The 24,340-nt window shown below is 41.3% G+C and overlaps 1 protein-coding gene across 1 annotated transcript in view; it reads right to left on the reverse strand.

Annotated features, from left to right (window-relative positions):
* The window catches only part of LOC145405962 (hemicentin-2-like), a 147,003-nt gene that overhangs the window by 109,471 nt on the left and 13,192 nt on the right, over positions 1 to 24,340 (reverse strand). Inside the window, exon 3 of the mRNA XM_080277157.1 lies at positions 11,048 to 11,355. Within this exon, the coding sequence (XP_080133283.1) occupies positions 11,048 to 11,355 (308 nt within the window). The remainder of the gene's footprint in view (positions 1 to 11,047; positions 11,356 to 24,340) is intronic.

The following is a 24,340-nucleotide window of genomic DNA, read 5'->3' on the forward strand; positions in this document are numbered from 1 at the left end:
ACAAAGAACCATCAACCTTTCTTCCTCGTTGTACCCTTTCAAGCACTTCAACCCCTAATCTTCCATTCTTACCCATCACATTACCCAAGTACTTGAACGCACTCACATTTCCATTTTCTTCTCATTCTGCATCACTGCACATTCAGTGACTTCATGTCACTCAGAGACCATAACTTTACTCTTCCCTACATTCACATTTAGATTCCGTTTCTTACACACTCTTCGAAACTCATTCACCAAGCCTTGCAGCTCCTCTTCATCTTCACTTAAAAACACAGTATCATCTGCAAACAACAGTACAGGGAGATTTCAAACGCTCGCCTCTCTCATTAGGACCGCCCCTAAACCCACTGCCCTACCTTGTATCTCTTTTACAACCCCATCCATGTACAGATCGAACAACCATGGAGACGTGACACATCCCTATCAATCCAGCCTTCAAATAAAAAAATTCACTCAGTTCACTGTCCACACACATCGCAGTCTTAGTATCCTCATACAACTTCTTCACGGCATTCATCAACTTCCTATTTACTCCATATATTTTTAATATATTCCACAATCCTTGTCTATCCACCCTGTCATATGCTTTCTCCAAATCCATGAAGGCCGCATACAACTTTCTCTTTTCTAGAAACTTCTCCACTAAAGATCTAAGAATGAATATCTGATCTACACAACCTCTTTCCTTCCTAAAACCTCACAGTTCTTCTCCAACTAATTCCTCTGTTATTTCCCGAACTCTGTGAATAAGTGTCCTACCATATACTTTTCCTATTACACTAAGAAGACAAATGCTCCTATGATTACCACACAATTCTTTTTCCCCTTTTCCTTTGAACACGGTAATAATTATACCTGACTTCCAATCCTCCGGGACTTTACATCCCTCCCAGGCCAATCTGCACATCTTCCACAACCATTCTACTACTATCTCTCCCTCATGCTTCAGCATTCACTAAACACCCCATCAATTCCTTGGGCTTTCCCCATTTTGACTTTCTTCATTGCTTCCACAACTTCCTTCCTACTGATTTCTTCCTCTCCTCTCACATCCCTCCTTCTCCTAGCCATTTCCCAGCCACTTACAGTATAGTCGCATTACTTTCATTCTCTATGTTCAATAATTCATTGAAGTGTTCTCTCCATCTGCTCACTTTTTCTCCCTTCTCCACTGGTAATCTACCATTTTAATCTTTCACTCCCTGACTAACTTCACTGCCACCCTGTCTAACTCTCGTTACCTCTTTCCAGAACATTTTCTCACATTCCCTCCACTTTACACACAAATTCCTTCCAAATTTCTTATCCACTCTCTTCTTACTGTCTCTCACTAATCTTTTCACCTCTCTCTTCCTCTCTACATATAACTCTCCCATCTCACAACTTCTTCCACGCCTCCGTTTCTCATCCACTTGTTTTTTTGTTTATTTGTTTGTTTCTGCCATTTATGTGTATGGACACTTACAAGCTATGTCACAGCCTATTGCTAGTTTTTGCATGCTACACTTAATTCAGACTGGCCATGTAAGTGTAAATATTATGAAGTTGAGCAATGAATTACACTTTTTTTCTTGTTATTTATTCCTTTATTTTTCTGTCACTATATATTGTTACATACAAATTGTTTCACAGCGTATTGCTGTTTTTCTTGTGCTAGTCTTGTCGTACGCTGGCCACGTAAGCACAAATGTTACGAAATCAGTTTACGAAATTTGGCTGGTCTCTAGGCACTTATTTAAATATATTGTCCATCAATGGTTATGGTCACTGAGTAGCTATGCCACTGTAATTTATGTACTTTTCTTACATCTTCAACTGAGTCGAGTTTGTAGCACACATCATTTTCACTTTGCTTACGAACTATGGGTTTGTAGTGCAGCGAACTTAAGAGGCCAGTGTTTGTTTATGACACCTCAGCTGATCTTGTGTACTGTACACCTAAAGGCTGACCATAGGAAGAGCAACTCACTGGGCAACGCTCTTCCTGTACTGTGCTAGTGCTGCTGGAGCCTGTGGCAGTGTGGGGTGGGGACATAACACTGGTGTCAGGAGTGGGATTATTCAGGGCTGCAGTGGGGCTAACCTTCGACATGGAAGCAGGATGTATGCAGACAAGGTCTCGAGCTAGGCAGGAGGAGGAAATTTCCCCGTTGACAATTGTTAAGCTAATACAGACACAAACTAAAAAACTCAAAGAACAACTACAGGACTGAGTGATGGACGGAAAGAACTCAAAGAACTAGTACGGGCACAAAGTGTACAACTGAAGCCACAGAGTGAACAACTATAGGCACAACTTGAAGAACAAAAACAACGATATGATCAACTTCAACAGGCATCAGAGGGGCAACAGAGGGAATTACAACTGACGATCCAAGGACAGCTAGATGCCTTCATGGGGGAAATGAAGGAAGAACAGCAACAGCTTAAGGGGGAAGTAGGTGCCAAGTTTGAGGAACAGAAGTATGAGATGGCAGTGCAGCTTGCTACTGGCCTCAAGGGATCTGCAGTGGAGATTCTGGGCCAGATGTCAGTAGAGGAGAGGATGCAGATGGAGGATGCAGATTTACAACCAGTGTTAGAGTGGCTGCAGTGGAGTACAGTGCAACCATCTTGGGAAGAAGTTTTCAGGTTAAGCCCTGCGACCAAGAGCTACTGGAGTCAATGGGACCTTCTTCGTTTGAACAACGGACTACTGGAGCATCAGTGGGAGACACCCGATGGCCTCAGGAAGTATGGGCAACTGGTGGTTCCAAAGAAAATGAGGTCTAAGATCTTGGATGAGTCTCATAACCAGATCACCAGTGGGCAACAGGGAGTGAAGAGAACTTTAAGCCAGCTGTGACAGAGTTTCTACTGGAGTAGCATGTGTCAGGATGTTGAAGAATGGCATCAGGCCTGTGATGGGTGTTGTGCCAAGAGGGGACCCAGGAATCGTCGTTGCTCCTCTCTTCAGCTGTACCAAGTGGGTGCCCCAGTGGAAAGAGTTGCGGTGGACATTGCTGGACCTCTGCCACTCACTGAAGAGGGAACCGGTATATGTGTGTTGCCATGACTACTTCACAAAGTGGCCAGAATCCTATGCCATCCCCGATCAAGAGGCTGCAACTGTTGCTTGGGTGTTGATTGACCAGTTTTTCTGTCGTTTTGGGATACCACATGAGCAACATTCAGACCAGAGTAGAAACTTCGAGTCTGCCATGTTCCGTAAATGCTGCAAGTCATTGGGGATCGAGAAGACCAGGACGACCCCACTAAGGCCACAGTCATATGGGATGGTGGAGAAATTCAACTGGACCCTGGGACAAGAACTGGCCGGGTACTGTGTAGATGGGGAAACAGACTGGGACCAGAAGTTACCTGCGCTGTTGATGGCATATTGGGCTGCATCCCATGAGTCTACTGGCTACACACCTGCAAAACTTATGTTGGGCCACGAGTTATGCTTACCTGTTGACTTATTAATGGGAAGACCACCTCGTGAAGCACTGCCTACAGACACCACCAGCTGTGCGAAAGCACCTTCAGGAAAGGCTGGATGAGGTACATCATCAAGTGCGAGGAGCCCTTAAGTTTTCAGGAAAGGTGACGAAGTGCAAGTATGATGCCAAGGCAAGTGAGGCAAGCTTCAAGGATGGTGGCCAAGTTTGGTTATACAATCCTCAGTGAAAGAAGGGACAGTCACCGAAGCTGCAGAGCCCATGGGACGGGCCTTACACTGTGTTGGACCGCCTATCAGACGTAACGTATCGGATTCGGGGAGGCAGAAAGTCTCACCCAAAGGTGGTACATGTGAACCGTCTGTGGCAGTACCATGGGCCAGGACAATTCAGCTGGGACTTCTCTGAGGAATCGTGCTTTCCCGCAGCCAAGGATGTTGAGAAAGACCAAGGAGCTGAAGTGCATGAGGGTGGTGACAGTTTCCCAAGAGAAGAAGCAAATCAAGGAGAGGACTGAGACCTTTCAGGAGGAGTGGACCGTGTGGAGGAGTAAGGACATTGTCGGAAGCGGCATACAAGAAGACCTGATAAGTTGAAGGATTATTTTGTGTATAGTTAGATGTTTCATTAGGATTAAGGTTTATGTTTGTATATCTTGCGTAGGTTTGTCGGGACGACAAAGAACTAGGGATGGGGTAGTGTCAAGAAGTGAGATTTGCCAGTTAGGTGCTCGAGAAGCATCTTGATGTTTCCCGATGTTTACGGCAGCTAGTTCTGGTACCAATATGAGTCAGAGTTGCCAGTTTGCCTGCTTTTTTTTTATGTGAGGAAGAAGGAACCAAAGGTAATGAGCCCACAAAACTGTTCCTTCCAAGAGAAAAACAAAATAAAAGTGAGAGCCAAATTCAAGTTCCAATCATTTCGAGATGCCTGGACACACTGCATTTGAAAGACTGGAGGTCATAGGAAGCAGGAAATACAGACAGAGGGAGACAGTTCCAGAGTTGACCTGTTGCATAAATAAAGGACTGGGAGTAACGGTTAACTCTTGCATTAGAGAGTTGGACAGAAAAGGGATGAGACTTTGCTGCTAGATGGGTGCTACGCACCCATTGTAGAGATGGAGGAATGCATGCAGACAGTTCAGAGGAGCAGTGACCATTGAAGTAGCGATAGAAAACGATCAAGATGCAACAGTGTGGCGAAGAGACAGAGATTGAAGGGAGTCAGTAAGAGGAGGAGAGTTAATGAGGCGAAGCGCCTTTGACTCCACCCTGTTGAGAAGAGCTGTATGTGGAGAGCCCCCCCACACATGAGAGTTGTACTCCACACAGGGGCGGATAAAACCCCTGTATAGAGTCAACAATTGTGCAGGGGTAAAGAAGAAATGGAGTTGGCTTAGCACACCCAAACTCTTGGAAGCAGATTTTACAAGAGATGTAATCTTTCCAAGATAAGTCCCGAGTAAGTGAAACCCCAAGAATGTTCAAGGATCATGCAGGATTAAGCTGAATATTATTAAACATTAGTGGGTATACCTGTAGAAGATTTTGTCGGGTTGATAGGTGCAAAAACTGAGCCTTTGAAGCATTAAAAACTACCAAATTATTTTTACCCCAGTTAGAGATATGAGCCAAGTCAAACATTATGTGTGCCATAGCCTCATCCCTTGTTGTTAAAGTAATTGCTGAGATGGACGTTGCGGGAATCGAATGGAAAGGTGAAGGCTGGAGTCATCAGCGTATGAGTGGATAGGGTTAGATGTACAGGTTAGAAGGTCATTGATGAATAAAAGGAAGAGAGTTGGTGATAGGACATTGTCCAGAGGAACACCACTGTTAATAGATCTAGGAGAAGAACGATGGCCGTCTACAACATCAGCTATAGAATGACCAGAAAGGAAGCTAGAGATGAAGGCACAGATAGAAGGATAGAAACCGTAAGAGGAGAGTTTGGAAATTAAAGATTTATGCCAGACTTGATCGAAAGCCTTTGAGATGTCAAATGCAATGGCAAAGCTATTGCCAAAGTTCCGAAAGGAGGATGACCAGGGGTCTGAAAGGTAGGTGAGATGATCGCCTGTGGAGCGTCTCTGACGGAACCCATACTGACGATCAGAAAGAAGGTTGTGATAGGAAAGATGCTTTAAAATATTTCTATTAAGAACAGACTCGAAAACTTTTGAAATTATAGGATGTTAAAGCATTTGGACGATAGTTAGAGGGTTGGGAATGGTCACCCTTCTTTGGGACTGGCTGAATGAGAGCAAACTTCCAGCAAGAAGGAAAGGTACAAGTTGACAGACAAAGGCGAAAGAGTTTGCCTACACAGGGTGTAAGCACAGAAGCACAGTTCTTGAGAACAACAGGAGGGACTCTATCAGGCCCATATGCCTTATTAGTATTGAGGCCTGTGATGGCAGAAAATACATCATCTGAAGAAATTTTAATATCAGCCAAGAGGAAGTCAGAGGAGGGAAGTGATGGAGGAACAGCACAGGAATTGTCTAAGGTGGAAGTGGAGGAGAAAGTCTGAATGAAGAGATCTGCTTTATCAGTAGAGGAAATAGCTACAGAGCCATCAGAGTAGAAAAGAGGAGGGAAGGATGATGAGGTAAAGTTGTTAGATAGATTTTTGGCAAGGTGCCAGAAGGAGTGGGAAGAATTCGAGTTAGAGAATTGAGAGCATTTTGGTCGGATGAAATTATTTTTAGCAGAGCGAAGAACAGACTTAGCACGATTCTGACCAGAAATGCATAAAAGATGTGATTCAGGAGTGGGTTGGCTCCGGTTCATTTTATAGGCCCTCTCCTTGTTGCGGACTGCATTAGAATAAGCTTGATTAAACCAAGGCTTTCGTGCATTAGTCAAAGGATATGAGAAAGGAATGTATGCTTCCATGCCCGAGAGAATAACCTCCGTAATGCACAAGGCACACTCAGATGGCTTCCGGCCATGGAAGCAATAATCATTCCAGGGAAAATCAAAGAAGTACTGCCTGAGGGCCTCCCTATCAGCAGCTCCAAAGTGCCACAGACGACATTTCTTTGGAGGGTCCACAGGCCATACCGGAGCAATAGGTCAGGTTAAAATGATAAGGTTGTGATCGGAGGAGCCCAACGGAGAGAAAAGATTAATAGTGTGAGCAGAAGGATTAGTTGTAAGGAATTGGTCAAGTATGTTGGAGCTCTCTCCGAGGCGGTCAGGGATACGGGTAGCGTGCTGTACAAGCTGCTCTAAGTCATTAAGGATAGAAAAGGTGTAGGCTTGTTCACCAGGTGGATCAGTGAAAGGAGAGGAGAGCCAAAGTTGATGGTGAACATTGAAATCTCCTAGAATGGAGATTTCAGAGAAAGAAGAAATGGATAGAATGTGTTCCATCGCAGAAGTATGATAGTCAAAGAATTTTTGATAGTCAGTAGAATTAGGAGATAAATAAACAGCACAAATATATTTAGTCAGAAAATGACATGAAAGCCGAAGCCAGAGTGTAGAGAATTCAGAAGAATCAAGTTCAGGAACACGAGGGCAAGATAAGTTGTTGCGTTTATATACACAACAGCCACCTTTGGCTTTGAAATGAGCATAGAGAAAGTAGGAGGATACAGAAAATGGTCTGCTGTCAGTTGCCTCAGACAGCTGTCTCAGTTAGAAAAAGAAGGTGAGGCTTAGAGAAGGAGAGGTGGTGCTCAACAGAGCGAAAGTTAGAGGAAAGGCCACGAATGTTGCAGAAATGAAGAAGAAATGAGTCAGACTGTGGTTCCAGGCATCTTGAGACGTCACCGAGAGAGGGGCTGAAGGTGGGGGCATTTCTGGTCCCCCCCCTGGGGACTCCGCGGCTATTATTCGACGCCATTTTTTTTTTTTTTTTTTTTTTGAAAAGGAACTGTGGTGTGTACTGTACATGTAGTTTAGTGTTGACAGTTAAAGAAACTTGTATTGGAGAGCATGCTGGCCTACTCTCTGTGTTACTGAGACATTGAAAAAGTTCAGCAAAAGGCGATGGTCGGGACCTAGTCCCGAGGGCTGATGAAACGGCAGCTCCAGCTGTCCCTGTCATCAGCTTTCCATCCACCTTGGGAGTACTGCCCTGCTCGACTGGTGTTTCGTAAGTTAGGGCTTATTTTTTTTTGCTATTTTTCTCTATAATGTTTTATTTATGTGATTGCTTGATAAATTATATAATTTAAGTCAGTATGCTAAATAATTTATAGTGTTATGTACTGTAAGAAAACTGGCATGTTTTGGTTGTGTCCGAATAGGTAACTGTTGTTTCTAGGCACAGGTACAAGACCAGCAAGTTCTAGAATGTTGGAGAAGCAAGGAAGCTTATATAAGGATGGATAAGAGACTAGAACAAGTTCAGTCGGTTTTCATTTCAGTTTAAGTGTAGTGCAGTGTCAGTGCAGTGAAGTTTGTATATATTCAGTACTTATGAAAACAGTGAAGTGTTCTTGGTAAACAGTGAAGTGTTATGGAAGTTTGTTTATCATCGGTACTTGTGTAATGACAATGAAGTGCTGTCAAGCATTAAGTGTAATTGCAGTTATTAAAGTTTGTATAGCTCCAGTGCTTGTGAGAACATTGAACTGAAGTTGGAAAGCATTAAATATAATTAGCTGGAAAAAAAAAAGACTGTGAACTTAAGAGGCCAGTGTTTATTTAGGACGCCTCAGCTGATCTTGTGTGCTGTACACCTAAAGGCTGACCATAGGAAGAGTTACCTACTGGTCAACGCCCTTCCTCTACTGAACTACTGCTATTGGAGCCTGTGGAGTGTGGGGTGAGGATGTAACAATAATAATTTTTCCAGTACTATAATCTTTTTGACTCAACACCACCAGTCTGCATGCAGGACTTGTCAATAAGGTTCATGGTCTAGTAGTAGTTCATGAAGACATCAGACATCAAGATGTACTTGCTCATGGCTCAGATGACCTTGTTGCTGGGTGTCATATCACCAGACTGGTCACATTATAACATTAAGCTTGTGTGTCCACTTCAACACAAACATTTCCATCGTCTTGAGTTGCTAAGCCTGTCCCCTATACTAATGGGCGAAGTGGTTCATGTGCATCCTGTCTGTGCACACTGCCACATGATGCTGTGCCATAACTGTTCAAGAACAGAGATATTTTTCTATCTTTCTGATGATGGAACTGAATGTTCCTGGGGAACTGTGGGGAAGAACATCCACATCTGATGCAATGTGCATGATCATGCTCAGCACGTAGAGTAGCACATTATGATTTTTTTATGCCATATCGATGCCATCAACGGAATGTACTGAAGAACACAAGGCATCCCTTGAACAATGCTAGGTTGTCACTGACGACATCACGAAAAGGGACAAAGTATTTCAGTACAAAACTTTCATCTCAACAAGGTCCCATATCTTTCACAGTGTCGTTGGCAGACAGGCAGCAACTGTCAGTGAAGTGCATGAACTTTAGGATCATCAGGAACATGCACAAGCCATGAACTGTCTAAATATATGCATTGGAATGAGAACATCATTGCACGAGTTCGAGTTCAGCATATGCTTCTTGCAGTGAGGCATGCGCATCAACAGAACAAGGAAGACGATGATGTCCTAATGCAACGGATCACACTGCTTTGCATAATCGTGACTGAGGGTGGCGGATATGTCCTGCCATGACAAAAGCATTTTATCTGTTAGTCTCCCAGCAAATCAGGTCTGTGATATCCTGTGACATGAATACCTAAAAAAAAATTTACCACCTGGCATGTTTAGGGATGTGCCACTCGGCCGTTAGCCTATTGTTAGTGTTGTCAGAGGCATGGATGTCTGAAGTGAAGGCAGATCCCTCCAACTACGTGACCCAGGCTGGGTGAGGTGGTGGAAGAGGGAGTGGTGAGGGTAACTCATGGCCACATGACATTCCCCTTGTGCATCTTAGTGGGAGTCAGGTAATAAATGTATGGCACTTGTTGGCTCAGGCTGTGGATTTGAGGGTGCAGAATGTGGTGGTAAAGGCACAGGACATGATGGTGAGGTGTAGCAGCCGTGTTGAGGCCAGAAATGTGAAGGTGGTGGTGAGTACATGGCGGCAGGGTGCGATGTGATGTTAGATGCATTGGCATCAGTGGTGGTGGTGGCAGGAGTGCTCTCAACTCTCCTTTACCTCCCTCCTCCCTTTAGACTCAAAGTTCTCACTATCCTCCCATTTGTTTGGCATTTCATGAATCTCTGCCACTCCATCACTATCATTACCCTTGCCGTTAGTTCAGAAATCAATGGGGTGTAATAACTGAAGTGAAACTTTACAAATTAATCACACTGTCCTGGCCGAGATTCGATCTCGGGGCCCCCGCGCATGATCCGCGCTCACGTTACCACTGAGCCAAAGAGAGGATCCCCACTTTGCCTGTAAGCAACGTGGGCTTTTATACACCCCAGTACATCCCTCTTTTCTCCCCTTGGTGATTAATTTGGTGAGCTTCGAACACACAAGGTAACGTAAGCATCGGAGGCCACCATGGGGAGGCTGCAGACCTCACCGAAACAGCCCATCCCCCGGTTGTAAGGACAGGGATGCTGTCAGCTAACCAAGGACCAACTTCAAAATGCCAACCAAGCCTCACCTCACATCCCACAGCGCTGGAAACCAATGTAATAACCGAAATGAAACTTAAGTTAATCACTGTCCTAGCCGAGATTTGATCTCAGGCCCTTGCTCTTCATAGGTGTGCACGTTACCACTGAGCCAAAGAGAGGATCCCCACTTTGCCTGTAAGCAACGCGGGCTTTTATACACCCCATTGCAGGGGTCCACCATGTTTTCACTGTTGCTGTCCTCAGACAGCAGCCATAGCCACTTTGAGGAAGAGAGGGTGGCAGTGCAGTGGCATGGGCCGCTGTTTGTAAGGTACAGGGTGGATGGCTGGGCTGCTCGTTACATGGGAACAATTCTTTTTTTGCACTTTCTCTCGCTAACTCCTTTTTTAAATCACTGTTGCTCCTATCCCTGGTTGGTAAAAGGCACCTCTTGGGTGGGTGGATGCACTTCCCCCCAAGTTTGGTAGAATGTGGGGTGGGGGAAATGGGAGAAAGGAAGCATCACTGTGGCTCCGTTGTAGCCAGGGCATAATTGACAAGTCTGACTCAAAAAGGAACTCCAGGTTGTATCCATGCTATCCAGTCATGAAGTTTAAACAGACATTTAATAGCAAAAATTTAAGCACAAAAGATATGAAATCATGTGGTCTTCCAATAGGATTTTTGCAACTGCTATCACAGTCCTTCTGGAAAGATCATCACAGCTTAGAAGTTAGGAATCTCATAGGTGCAGGCTTTGGTATTGCTTCATGAATTAATTTTAGAATATTTCAGAATCTGCTTTCTTTTAAGGACAGTGGGCCCCAATACATCAAGGATATACATAAAACCAAACTAGCACAATGGCCAAAACATTAATTTAGGAAGGAAGTGGCATCACAGAGGTTTAACAAGTCTGGTAGCTTCTTCTCTGACTTGCACCAGAACCTGATGGGTAACTCACCATATCCTTGATGAGGTGCTCTGTAAAGCAAGCAGTGGTAGTGTTTCCCGTGACTTACATCACAGCCTGATGGGTAACTCACCATATCATCACTGAGGTGTTCAGTGAAACAGGTAAATGTAGCATCTCCCCCAACTTGCGCCACAACCTCGGTGTTGTTATGACTCTCTGGTTTCTGGTCAACAATGGCAGTTGCCCACACATCCTCAGCACTGCCAGCCTTCTTGTTCTCTTCACTAGTTTTCTCTTTCTCTTCACCCCCCGACACACCTACTTCTACTGCTGGAGGAAGGGGGCGCTGATCCCCATTTCGCTTGTCCACAGGTATCATTGTTGTGGAAGAAGAGGGCATGGAAGACCTTCGGCTACCAGAGATGGCGAATGCTACGTCTGTAAAAGGAGATATCATGTATGAGCTTTCAGTATCTAGTTCTTTGTATGACCAAATGAAGCGTAACCTCAAAATAAAATTTCCACTACAAACTCTGACCCTTTTCAGTAATAATTACTGTAATATCATCCATCCTTCACATCTGGAATAATCAGTAATGGAACCAGTATGGTATTTCTTTAATGAGTGTGTCCTCAATCCAGCAGTTACATTCCCATATATTGTACTGTTGGCTCATTCTTTCTTTATTTCATTTTACGTTATCTGTGTTGCCCCACGTTGTCATGTACTGTATGATACACAAGGCCGGAACGAGCACTTTGGAAAAGGGGGTTTGGGCGTGACTTTTAGCAGAGATACCAATTAGCCCAATTAAATTATCATATTAAATGCACTTTGCCTTCTTCAGCCACAGAAGCACAATAACATAGGCAAGTGTATGTGCAATAAGATGAACTGTTATTTATTGCATAGCTTTTGGTAATATAACATAGTTGTTTTAGTACATGCAATAACTAGTCCACCAAAAAAGGGGGGGGGGATTCCCAACCCCCCCCTGAACCCGTGCCTGATACCGGGTACACCTAGTGAAACTATAGTATTTATACTTTGACATTAATCCCTTTACTGCACGATTTAGTATTATAATCTGAATCTCCAAATAATATGAGTCTTTGCCTAACCACTTATTCATTCCTGTAAAGTTGTGTTGGACTCACATGATTGAAATTATTGTTTCTACAGTATGATGATCCGGGGAGGACAATTTTTTTTTTTTTTTTTTTTTTTTTTTTTTAAGAGTAAAATTTGAAGCCATTTTCCACTACATGGATATACCCTGACAGACAAAAAAATCAGCCAAATCCAGCAGAAACTTAATGTTTCATACGTTACTAAGCATTTGATATAAATGTATGTAATTCCAACATAATGACTATAATCCTGAACACCTGTGATGCTGCATGTTTAAAATTCTGCACTCATGATTATATAGTTAAAAAAGAAAATATTTATAAATTTACCTTCACTAGAACGTTATCAATCAGGAATCTATATATTCTTAACTAAAAGCGATAGTCAGCAGAGAAACATTTTATGAACCATGCGATGTATACATAGTCTTTTTCACGCTTCAAAATTTCATGAAAACAAATTTGCATGTAAGAGATAGCCCTATGATCACCATACCAATCAGAGAAGTTTTCTGTTACCTTGGATTCATTAATCTCCTAAAATCAAGACTTATCTAAGATTACTGAAGGATGGTAAGATGATATTGTTTCATTTAATGAGAGGAATACCTAATATTTCCCAGCTTACTTATAGAGAGATACTGCCTGATCCCTACTTTACCTTCAATGCATCGAACATTCCTATCTCAAACAATATTTATATTCTTGGTGTTCCGCCTAATAGTACCCAGTGGGACTTCTCTTACTCGTAGATCGGTTGCTAAAACGGCTTCAAAATTTTGGGTGATTGTACAGAGTTCGTAACTTTTTCACTGACGAGCAGTCAGCTATAATTCATACATCATGTTTGTGATAAGTGAGGGCGCCCCTTATCCACTCACTTGATATAGCGCTGCCTACGTTTACGTTCATATCTATCTTTGTGTGTGTGTGTGTGTGTGTGTGTGTGTGTGTGTGTGTGTGTGTGTGTGTGTGTCCTCTTCTACTTTATCTCCCACCCTTCATGTCACTGTTTATTACTCTTTCCACTTCAGGTGACTTGACACAGAATGACAAACCTGATGGTTTCCTGTACACCAGGAAAAAATATACAGTTCTGGGTGGTCACCACTTAGCCAAATAACGGGATTGGGTGACGCGGATTCTACTATGGCGTCCTTGTTAACTGAATAGAGACGCAAATATGCGTCCACCCAGGAGTCAAACTTCCACCCTACTTCCCGTGCTTCATTGTGGCGAGGCGCTTTTAGCCCCATGGTAACATCATTTAACTGAATGGGACGACCCTGCAGGGGTGGAAGGGTGGTTGCATTCCTGCCGTTGATGAGTCTGCTCAGGTACTTACTTGACTATGGTGGTATCGCCACCACTACCACAACAACAACGTCATGTGCAATCCCAGCGCGAATACTGCTCACCCTTGTGGAGTCATGTCAGGAGGCTGCGCTAAAACAACTGGACACAGATTCAGTACAAAACTATAAGAATAATTATTAACCCAACAGGTACAAATGGTCTTCCTCCCCTACAAGTTAGAAGGAATGTTGCCTCCCTCGGATTATTTTAGATACTTTTAAGGCAATTGCTCAGATGAGCTTGTCCATTGTGCCACCTCTCCACATCTTCTCTGGTATTACAGAGGCATCTCATGACTTCACCATCACACTGCCATATAGTAGATTATTTGCCTATCAAAATTCCTTTATTCCCCGAACCACTTCTGTGTGGGATTCGCTGCTCCATAATTAATCTTCCAGACAATTGTAGTCTTAATCTAAATTAACCTAACTGAAGCCATACAGCCTACATTATTTTTGGCCAAACCAATCTCCTTCTAAATTGTCCGAACCTTATTAAACTTTCATGAAATCACTATTTTCCATCAGTCAATAAGTATTTCACTCAATATATACATTCATACATTATCTGTCTATCTATATCTATCTATATATATATACTGTATATAGATAGATAGATAGATAGATAGATAGATATGTCGGTTTATATACCTAAATATACAAGGGAATTTGTGAGTAACCTAGAGAGAACTAATGAGAGATGGTTGTCGTTATACCTGAAAGGTTTTAAAGCGGAAATTTATGCATTTATTCTATTATCTGGTTTCTTATCGTACTGATCTTGCCCTGGCATTTTTAATCGCTTCATGATTGACTTTCTCGTCTACTTAGAGTGATTCATAGGAACCAAAAGTGTCATAATCGTCAACATCATTCATCTCATGTTCGAGACGAATCTAATGCTCAGTTCCAGCTGACGCCAAATTATTCGCTTGAACAGTTTCCATAAGAATCTAAGGGTGTTATTACTGGTAACCTTATCCCCCCCCCCCATGCACGGAACAACTCAGTACCCTCGCTAATACCAATACATCTGCCCAGTATGAGACAGCCCTAGCGTGTATTAATTAAGGATGGTAGGTGTTAGCTTCGAACTGGTGAAAAGTGGAGGTGTATGGTATATGAAGGGACCCAGTGACCCTTGGCAACAGTAAGGCCTATGCCGATAATCGGACACAAAAAATTCTAGTTTTCCCTTCCAACTGCCACCAACAGATTTTATTCACATGAGAATAAGTGTTCGAACCTGATCATTTTACTAGTATCATTAAGCTTGACGTGCATGGGACAACTCTATCTTATTCCAACTAATGCCAGCCGATTTATTCATCTACAGTCCATTTATAAAAGCCAGAGAGTTTATATACCTATTTTCTCACTGAATATCGAAATATATGATTGTTGCCGCTTTCAAACGATTTTACTCCGTATAATATTTGTTATTCTTATTGGATGGTTCAAATGTAGCTTTCACCAACATCACCACTGATACCTTTGTCCAAAGTTGAGTAAAATTGTCCGGTTCTAGAGAAAATAATACAGGTTAGTGAGGCAACATTTGAGACCATATACATGGCATTCACAACTGTGTGTGTGTGTGTGTGTGTGTGTGTGTGTGTGTGTGTGTGTGTGTGTGTGAGAGAGAGAGAGAGAGAGAAGAAAATGAGAGGAAAACGGTGTGGAGCGAGATGGAAGAGGGCAAACGAGCATGGAAAGAGATGAAGGGCTGGAAATGGTGACGGAAATGAGACGGAGAATGAGAGCTGGCGTATAAAGGAGAGAGAGAGAGAGAGAGAAATATTACACGCACCGAGAACGGAACACCCGGATCATTATTCTCTTTCTCTTCTTTCCCCTCCTCTCTCTCTCTCTCTCTCTCTCTCTCTCTCTCTCTCTCTCTCTCTCTCTCTCTCTCTCTCCTGTACAGTCTTTTCCCTCTCTCCTTCCCTCTTCCCTATCTCGACAACACGCATCACATTCTCCCAGCGGTTGATGGGAACAACTGGAACACTCAGGTAATATCACTGCCAGTTCGTCTTTCCTAATTGTTGATGTGGCTATAGTCGCGGCGCGCGACTCTGTGGTTATTATCGTGCCCTGGCAACCTACCATTCAAAAGTGCGTTTGATTTCGTGTGTAATATGAGACGCATTGATTCGTGCATAATATGTTCGTGTATAATAATACTCGTGTATAATATATTCGTGCATAATAATATCATTCGTGTATAATATGATAAGAAATCGGACGCACTTTTGAATAGTAGGTTGCCAGGATACGATAATGACAACCTCAGAGTCGTGCGCCGCGACTATAGGAATCTGCAAATATTCTTATCAAGATATTTGCTCCCACGCTGGTGGGTGTTACTTTTTGCGTAGCATGTGAGTGTGTGTGTGTGTGTGTGTGTGTGTGTGTGTGTGTGTGTGTGTGTGTGTTTATAACTCATAGAGTTGGTTTCGAATTTTAGCCAAACTTGGTTGATGGTTTGAGGGTCAGCAAGTGAACAAAAATTTTGTTTTGGAGAAGAAGAGGTCGAAAGTCAAGGTCATAGAACGAATACAAACTTCCGCCTAGCAAAATCAACTTACATATATTTTTTCCATCATTCAAAGATTATGGTCATAGGGCAAGGTCAAAGTTCGCGATTGTCAGCAAAAAAATAAATAAATAAATAAAATAAAAAAATTAAATTAAAAATTAAATAGGTTTCATCCAGTATTAACTAGCTTGGTCGAAATGTGGAGAGCAATCTTAAAAGCAAACAAGTGGTGTTCATTATAGCAATAGGTCAGTGGTCAGATTCACAGGGGAAGGCCAGCTTACCCCCGACTGACACCTAACTCTGTGGAACCGTGAAAATTACGACAGGAAGAAGAGCATCCGAGTTTTAGAGTAATCTGTCAAAGGTCAAGATCACAGGGATACATTAAATTAAAAAGTCACAGGGCAATGTCAACTTGATTTTGATTTCATTTGAACTAAACTTGGCGTAATAGTTAAGGGTCAAGCGAGGACGAAGAAAAATTAGTCAGAAATCAGGGTCAAAGTGCAATGTCAATATTTTTACTCGTGTGTCTTTGTGTGAATAAAATAATTAAAACAGATTAATCGGAACTGAATCAAACTTGACTGAGTTAAGAACGACACTAGACGTACACCTTTTTTTTTTTTTGGGGGGGGGAGGGGGAACAATAGAGCAAAAATAAAAGTCACTTAGCAAGATCAGTTTAATTTAATCCGGTGTAGATTAACATTGGGGAAGGGTTTTGAATAAAGAAGGATTAAGGGATTTGATTTTGAGAACCATCAGTTAAAGGTCACGGCCAGTGGAAAAAGTCACCCCAGTGAACTCAGTTTTTATTTGTTTTGAACTATAATTTGGGGAATGTTCAGGGTTTGGGCAGAAAAAGGGTAATTTGATTTTGTTAGAGATCCGTCAATGGTCAAGGTAACAAGATAAAGTAAAAAATCCGTAGGCCCTTTGACTAGTTCTTGGGCATGAATGTTGCACTCCTCCAGTACTCATTGTTTCAACTGATTATCGATACTTTATTTGCAGATATACTGTGTTTTTACCTCTAAATTACCAATACAAAGAGCTGGGTACCAATCACGTACAAAAAGGTGGAAACCCCAGTTCCAGCACCTCTTCTCTAACAATGTGTTTTGAATCTTATACCTTACTGTTCTCTTTTAGGTTATTTTCATTTTCATTCATTCATTGCCAGACGCCATGTATCCCAAACGGGGTGGCCAAGGGCTTAGAGTTAATTGTTTTACAGGGAGGGGCACTAATCCTCCACCAACCCCACTTGACACGTAGGGGTGCGAGGATTCGAACAAGCGCTTGCAACTGCCTGAGTACAGCAGCTTACCAAGTGAGCCATATTAATGCGGACTTAGACTGAATAAATAATACATAAGATAATATCAACGTTTGATGTACAAAAAGTCGTAAGGAAGAATTCTCGTTTATTGTTGTGATAAAGGTGCTATGGTTTTCATGCTATTGAACATTTTAATTTTATTGAAGTATTATTATATTTGAATCTTAGTGAAATCAAACTAGTTTCTTCAAATTTAGAGAGAATTTATGAACTGGAGATGTATGAAGACCGCAGAAACAGATGGTCGCAGGAGATTCAAAAAAATAAAAAAAATAAAATTCAAGACGCTGCTCAGTATCCGATGAAATCGTCAAGGTTTGTTTGATTTTAGAACTAAGGCATTTTTTCGTGTGTATGCAATGTGTACCATGGTGTGCACGCCGCCAGACGGGCGCAAGTGCCATAACATTTTTTTTCGTCAGTAACCTTGAAAACAGTAGGTTTCTCATTATTTATGGACAAATATGGACATAATTCGTAGTGTGGGTATAATTAGTAGTGTAGTAGTGTACACAGCAAAATGGTGTTCGTTTATAAACCACTTTTGTAAACATACTTTCCACTACACAGATGGCCTTGCAGGAGTGGTTGCTCAACTGCGGCTGATGGGTAAGTTCGGCCACACAGACTGGGGTTACTCTACTTTTTTAACCTAAGAGTATATTGTTGTTTTGTTGCAAGTTCATGGAAATGTAACATAAGTGACTACTGGAAAACATTTATGATATGGTAATCACTAACCATTAAAAGAATAACCTAACGGCTGCAAACCGATGTGTTTCATAGGACTCTCAACCATACTGGCAGGATCCAAATGCCTTGATTGCATCCTTTTAAGACAAAGGGAATGTGTGTGAAGGCAGAGCTATGCATAACCTCATTTTGGCGTTGGGCAGCGTTTGTGTCCCCATGATTCTACATGCCGCAGTGTAAATATAACTTCTTTTGTCTCTTTCTAACAATAAAACGAACTGTACTTATTAATTCGAAGAATATTGTTCTCTGTTTGCATGATTAAAATGAAAGTATGTGATCAGATTAAAGAGGAGAGTTTTGTCAAATGATATGTTTCATATAACAAGTTACTCAACATACATGAAGCATGGGGAAGAGCAGGCGTCAAGAAATGCAATTTACATTTATACACACACTTTCATGCCGTGTGAAGACAGGCCTTTGTCTTGCTGGAAGGCAATTTCTGTCGAACAATGCACGTCTGTACCACATAGCACAAGTTAGGGCTTTCTGCTTCTCTCTCTCTCTCTCTCTCTCTCTCTCTCTCTTCTTTTCACTTTCTTTCAACTAGGAAATGAAATATCGCTCCCCACTGTTTCGCCATATAATATAAACCGCATTTCAGATGTTTTTTTATATATATATATATATATATATATATATATATATATATATATATATATGTATATTAATATATATAGATAGATAGAGAGAGAGAGAGAGAGAGAGAGATATAAATATATATATATGTATATATAATTATATATAGAAATATGTACATATACATATATATATATATATATATATATATATATCTATATATATATATATATATATATATATATATATATATATATATATATATATATATATATATATATATATATATATATTTATATGTGTGTGTGTGTGTGTGTGTGTTTTCTTCCATTTAGAGACGCCTTATTCATAATGGTTTTGCTGACTTCAAGCCAATAACGATACAGTGTTTTTCGAAGTGCATGAAGACTAGGTTTAAGGCCAGAGTCACGTGATTTTTTTTTTTTTTTTCTGGTAAAGTCATGCTACGTTCAGATATTCAGATTCGCGAAAACCTTCCGGACTGAAGAGGTAAATAGAGGCGCTATTTAACCCCACAGTACGAACAAATACAGCAAAGCTGTGCATCAGCTTCACAGCAAGGGACTCGATGAAGCAAGCCTAGAGGCCCACAGAAAATGCAAATAATACTATAGGTAACCCACGAAAAAAAGAAAAAAACTATGATAGTACCATCGTTGATCGTAAACTCTTCATCTGTAACGGGAACCCCCCTGTCGCTCGGCAGTGCTGTCTCTGTCTATATCTTATCGATCTCCCCTTCTCCTACCCCTAGGAAAAGGGTTCTCTTTGTCTCACTCGCCGCCCATGCTATGTAGTGGGAACATTTTCTTGTGAGCTGGGTACAATAGTTTGTTGCAGGTAGGAAAGAACGGGCTGAATCGGCACATTAACAAAAGTTTTGTCAACAACTCGTCCCCATTAGTAAAACTTTCAAAACAGAATGACCACCACTTTTTTATTTTTTTTAGGACTGATTGCTAATGAGCGTTACAGCCTACGTCCATTTCTATGAAACTTCCACGCCAGAGAATCTGCGTTCATGGTTCTCTTTATCACTTCTTCCACTCAGTTCCGTTTTGAAAGTTTCTTAGAGACTTTGGCTACCTTTTTCGTATTCTTGTTCTTCATCTATAGCTTTCTAGAGCAACTCCTTTTTATGGCAAACCACCATGCTGGAATTTCACCACATATTCCTAATTTATCACCATATATTTTTAACTTCTTTTCATCATACTCTGTATATTCTTAATTTCTTTACTTGCATGACGTAATTTATTTTGCTAGTGGAATCTCCAAACTTTTTTTTTTTTTTTGGAGAGTTTCTTCAAAGAGGAAGGGATAGATATAACCTTTACTTACCCCTTTACTACGCGGGAGATCTATAGTAAATAGGTGGAAATGAGGTAGGAAAAAGTCCTCGTGCTGAAGGAGTTCAAGTGAGATTGTGAACGCGCACGAAACATCAGATTCTGAGAACCATTTGTGAAACCCACGATGGGAGTCAGCCGTGTTTTACTGCTCTCTCCTTCACGCGGTGGCAATGACACAACCAATCGACACCGCTGCTCGGTTTTACAAACATTCCTCACCTTCCTCCCTGTCCAATGGAAGATCCTGCATTCCAAGGGCTTCACATTCAGATGATTCGTTTGCTACAACAACTACTGTTAATACTAATATCTAGCTACTCAATGAGCCCTATAAGACAACATGCAGGCTAAACACATCAAAGGCTCACAACAGTTGTACAGAGTTAAGCGACGTTTATCTTCGCCTCGCTGCTGCACTAAGTAACGTAGAATGCAGGCACAAAAATAAGAAGAGGCATTCAGTGAGTGCAGTACCCACGCTCACCACCTGCTCTAAGACCTAATATTTGACTTTGCCCTGTGTCCTTGACCTTTGACCGATTGTTCTCAAATTGATTGAGTATCCTTGCCTGACCTTTAATCCATCCATAAACTTTGATTCAGGTCACATCAGAATTGTTTGAGTTGACTTTTCCGATGGCCTTGACCTTTGACCTTTTTCTGACCTTTGCCTGATTGTTCTAAAATAGTATATCATTATCCCTGTTTAACCTGAACACAACCACAAAAGTTCGTTCAAAATCAGATAATTTCTTTCTGTTCAACTTGCATTTGTGATCATCATATTTGCCTTATTGTTCTAAAACATAAGAGTTCAGTCTCGTGGATAATCCTAACTCATCCACCAAACAGGATGTAAATTAGATCAAAAGTCTGTTAAATATTTTGTTCCAACCTAGACACGTAGCTCGAAATTTGATCTTTTCCTGTGACCTTCATTTTTTGCCTGACTGTTCTCGAAATTGAATACCTTTACTCCTGCCTGACTCTGAAACGTTCCACCAAGTTTGGTGGAAACTAAAACTGCTTCATTTGCCCTTGCAAATATTTGACATTTGACTGTTTTCGAAACTGAAACTTATTTTCTAGCCTTTTCTTCGGGCTTTTCACAAACGTTTTTGTAACTGCGATAAAAAATTTAAATTAACTTTGTCCTGTGATCTTGACCTTTCCTCTGGTTATTAAAAAAAAAAAAAAAAAAAAACAGTTCTTCTCGTTGAATCAGATAAAGCCGTTTGTATCGTTAACAAAAACACACGCGGATCGCACATTGGTCTTGTCATGTGACCCTGACCTTTGACTTTCTCAAAACCGATTCGTTTCATTCTTGTCTTACCCTCATTCGTTTTCCGAAGTCTAAATTATACTTTTTAAAAATTACTAGGCCTTCGTTTGACCGAGCCCTATGGCCTAAACCCTTATAATGTTGATAAAAAAAAAAAAAATACGTATATTCATAGACTGACCGTTAACCAAATATGTCTAATATAGGATAAAAACTTTTTGAGTAATTGTGTTAACTGTTTAATACACACACACACACACACACACACACACACACACACACATACACACAGATAGATAGACAGATATTTTATTGGCCACAACAATACATAAATCCTAATAATTGAGGTATGTACAGTGATTTGAGGTCCAACATAATACTTAATCTGATTCTTTTAGGACTGTTCCTAACTTTATACAGAGTTTATAATGGTACACATTCTATAAACAAATATTCCTTCACAAAAAGTATCAATACCGTCTACGGCAACATTGACACACATAAAATGGTTGCACTATCACTTTTCATCAAATTTAATCTGATTTTTATGTTAATTGGAACACACACACACACACACACACACACACACACACACACACACACACACACACACACACACGGACCTGTTGGCTTTGAATAAGGATCGCCTTCATTCGTGTGTGATGGGCAGCTTCCCATTTGTCGGGTGTTTCCTGCATACACCTCACCAGGTTAAGGTGGACTCAGAGGCTTTTCGTCTCAGCACCTCCCCTCCTCATACTGACATCTTTCATCTTCTGTCTTCCCAGCAGTGTTGCATCTTTATCGCTCTCCTATTGTTATTTCATTGATCCCTGCTCTGTGAAGTGTCTGCTTCCAGCTCCTTGCACTGCGGCAAGCGTGTAGCACCCGTCTGGCACTGCACACAGTCACTTATTTTCAGTCCAACACTCTAATGCAGTAACTGCCACTCTCACCCTCATGTGTGCAACAGATAAACTCTGAAACTAGCTTTAGTGTGCATTTCTCTCTGATTCTGAACACAATTATATTAAGTGCAATGTGCCCTGCCATCTGGAACTGAAAGGATCATAAATAAGGCTGCCATGTGTTCCTTTGTTTTTGGTAACACAAATATCAGGGGCCTCCTGCCTTTAGCTCTTTCTTCAAAGATCACACACACACACACACACACACACACACACACACACACACACACACACACACACACACACACACACCTCTGAAAGTGACCCCAGGCCAGTTTCACTCGAAAAGCTTTTGACCGTAATTAATTTTGGTGCGTGAGCGGACAAGAGGCCATTTAGCTGAGTGGCGATCGGCGTCAGCTGAGTGTATGAGCTGATAGAATATTCATGGAGGAGAGGGGAGGAGGGTGGGGGAGATTGAGAGGGAGTGGGAAGTGGAGGGGATCTTGATTGTGGAGATGACGTTGGGGGCGAGGGGTGCAGTGTTTTATAGGCGAACTGAAGTCTCCATGCAGAGCATCGGCTTAACCCCTTCAATTAGGCTATCACGGGACGATTTTAATAAAGTTGGAAAGGGCCTCTGGTACTATGGCAGGGACCTATTTAACTAAAGCAAGTTAACGTATGATTCGCAAAGTCTCTCTTAATAAAATTAGAATAGACTAGAGGCAGCATGCACAGGTATATTATCAGAAATACCATCACTGGGAGAAGGGACTAACCCAGCTTACTGCCAACATCATTGTTCCCAAAGCAGGCAAATAAATTAAGAAGAGAGTAAGTAAATCATTTACCTCAGGGAAACCCACCAATGCGAAAGAATAAAACCCCATATTACTCTTGGCTTCCTGCATGTGGAATTTTGTGGAAAACGTGCTCAGCGTACCACCCTTTGCCTACCAGCTCATAATCGTTAAGGTCATGGGCCCATTCAATAGGGTTCGCTTCTCATATAGCCTCTAAAGATGCTCCAGTCTGTAATATCCGGGGCACATTGGGCACTAAGGAGTAAGCACCTTCACTCAGATGAATTTCATCGTTAATTGTTGTCTTCATGTACATCGTCTGGTAGCACCCAAGTACAGCAAAGTATGTCATCGTAGAGGCGGAGATAATACGTCAAATATACGTAGTAGTGAAGCTTACTGGGCTGCCACGTATCTGAGGTCACACGTCAGAGATCGTCCATTTTCGCTTGTCTTGATGCAATATCTTGTATATTTGTAAACCTATAATGTAAAGGTATATGTGGATGCATTAAACATGGGAGGCCAAGAAACTTGGGGTAATTATTTGTAGAACTCATTATCGTAATCACATTCACCTAATGCTCAGCCAAAAAATATTGCTATTCAGGTTGGCAACCTTTATATTACAAAGATCAATTGAAAAAAAAAAAAAAATGGCAGTCTGAGAGTCAACAAATAACAATAATCTAACCAAAAATATAAGAATTAACAGGTATTAAATACAAATTTCCCAGTATCATGAATGATAAAAATTCTAAGCGCATATACCTTGAATCATTAATTCATTCTTATTCACATTACTGTCCAGCAGGCTACGGTGGAACTCACAAGACACATCTTATCTCTGGTAGGAGCACAGAGGAAATTAGTACGAAGAATGACCAGTGGTCCATGCCACCAACACACTTATCAGCTTCATATACTGAACTTTCATTAGTTTATCGAACTCCAAAAGTGTTTGTTTTCCCATACATCTTTATAATGTCAACCTTCATTTGATGCAGACTTCCAGCTAATTAGCCATACAAATGCAAGAGCTGCAGCAAAGGTTTATGGAATAAATCCTTGAATTTCCTTATTACAGAATGGTCCATGCAAAACAGTATGTTAGGGTATATCTAGAGATGTAGGATACGGCAGTCACTGAAAAGTGCATGAAGACATAGTACATCCTTTGTCTATTTGGCACCCTCCATCAGAAGAAAAACTCAGGAAAAGTACACACACATACACACACACACACACATAAATATATATATCAGTATCTACCTGTCTATATATATACATATATATATATATATATTGGAGAAACATTACAAGCATGTGTACAAATG

This window comes from Coenobita brevimanus, chromosome 8 (assembly GCF_032717465.1).
Source record: "Coenobita brevimanus isolate Jiangsu-jjx chromosome 8, ASM3271746v2, whole genome shotgun sequence".
Classification (NCBI taxonomy): domain Eukaryota; kingdom Metazoa; phylum Arthropoda; class Malacostraca; order Decapoda; family Coenobitidae; genus Coenobita; species Coenobita brevimanus.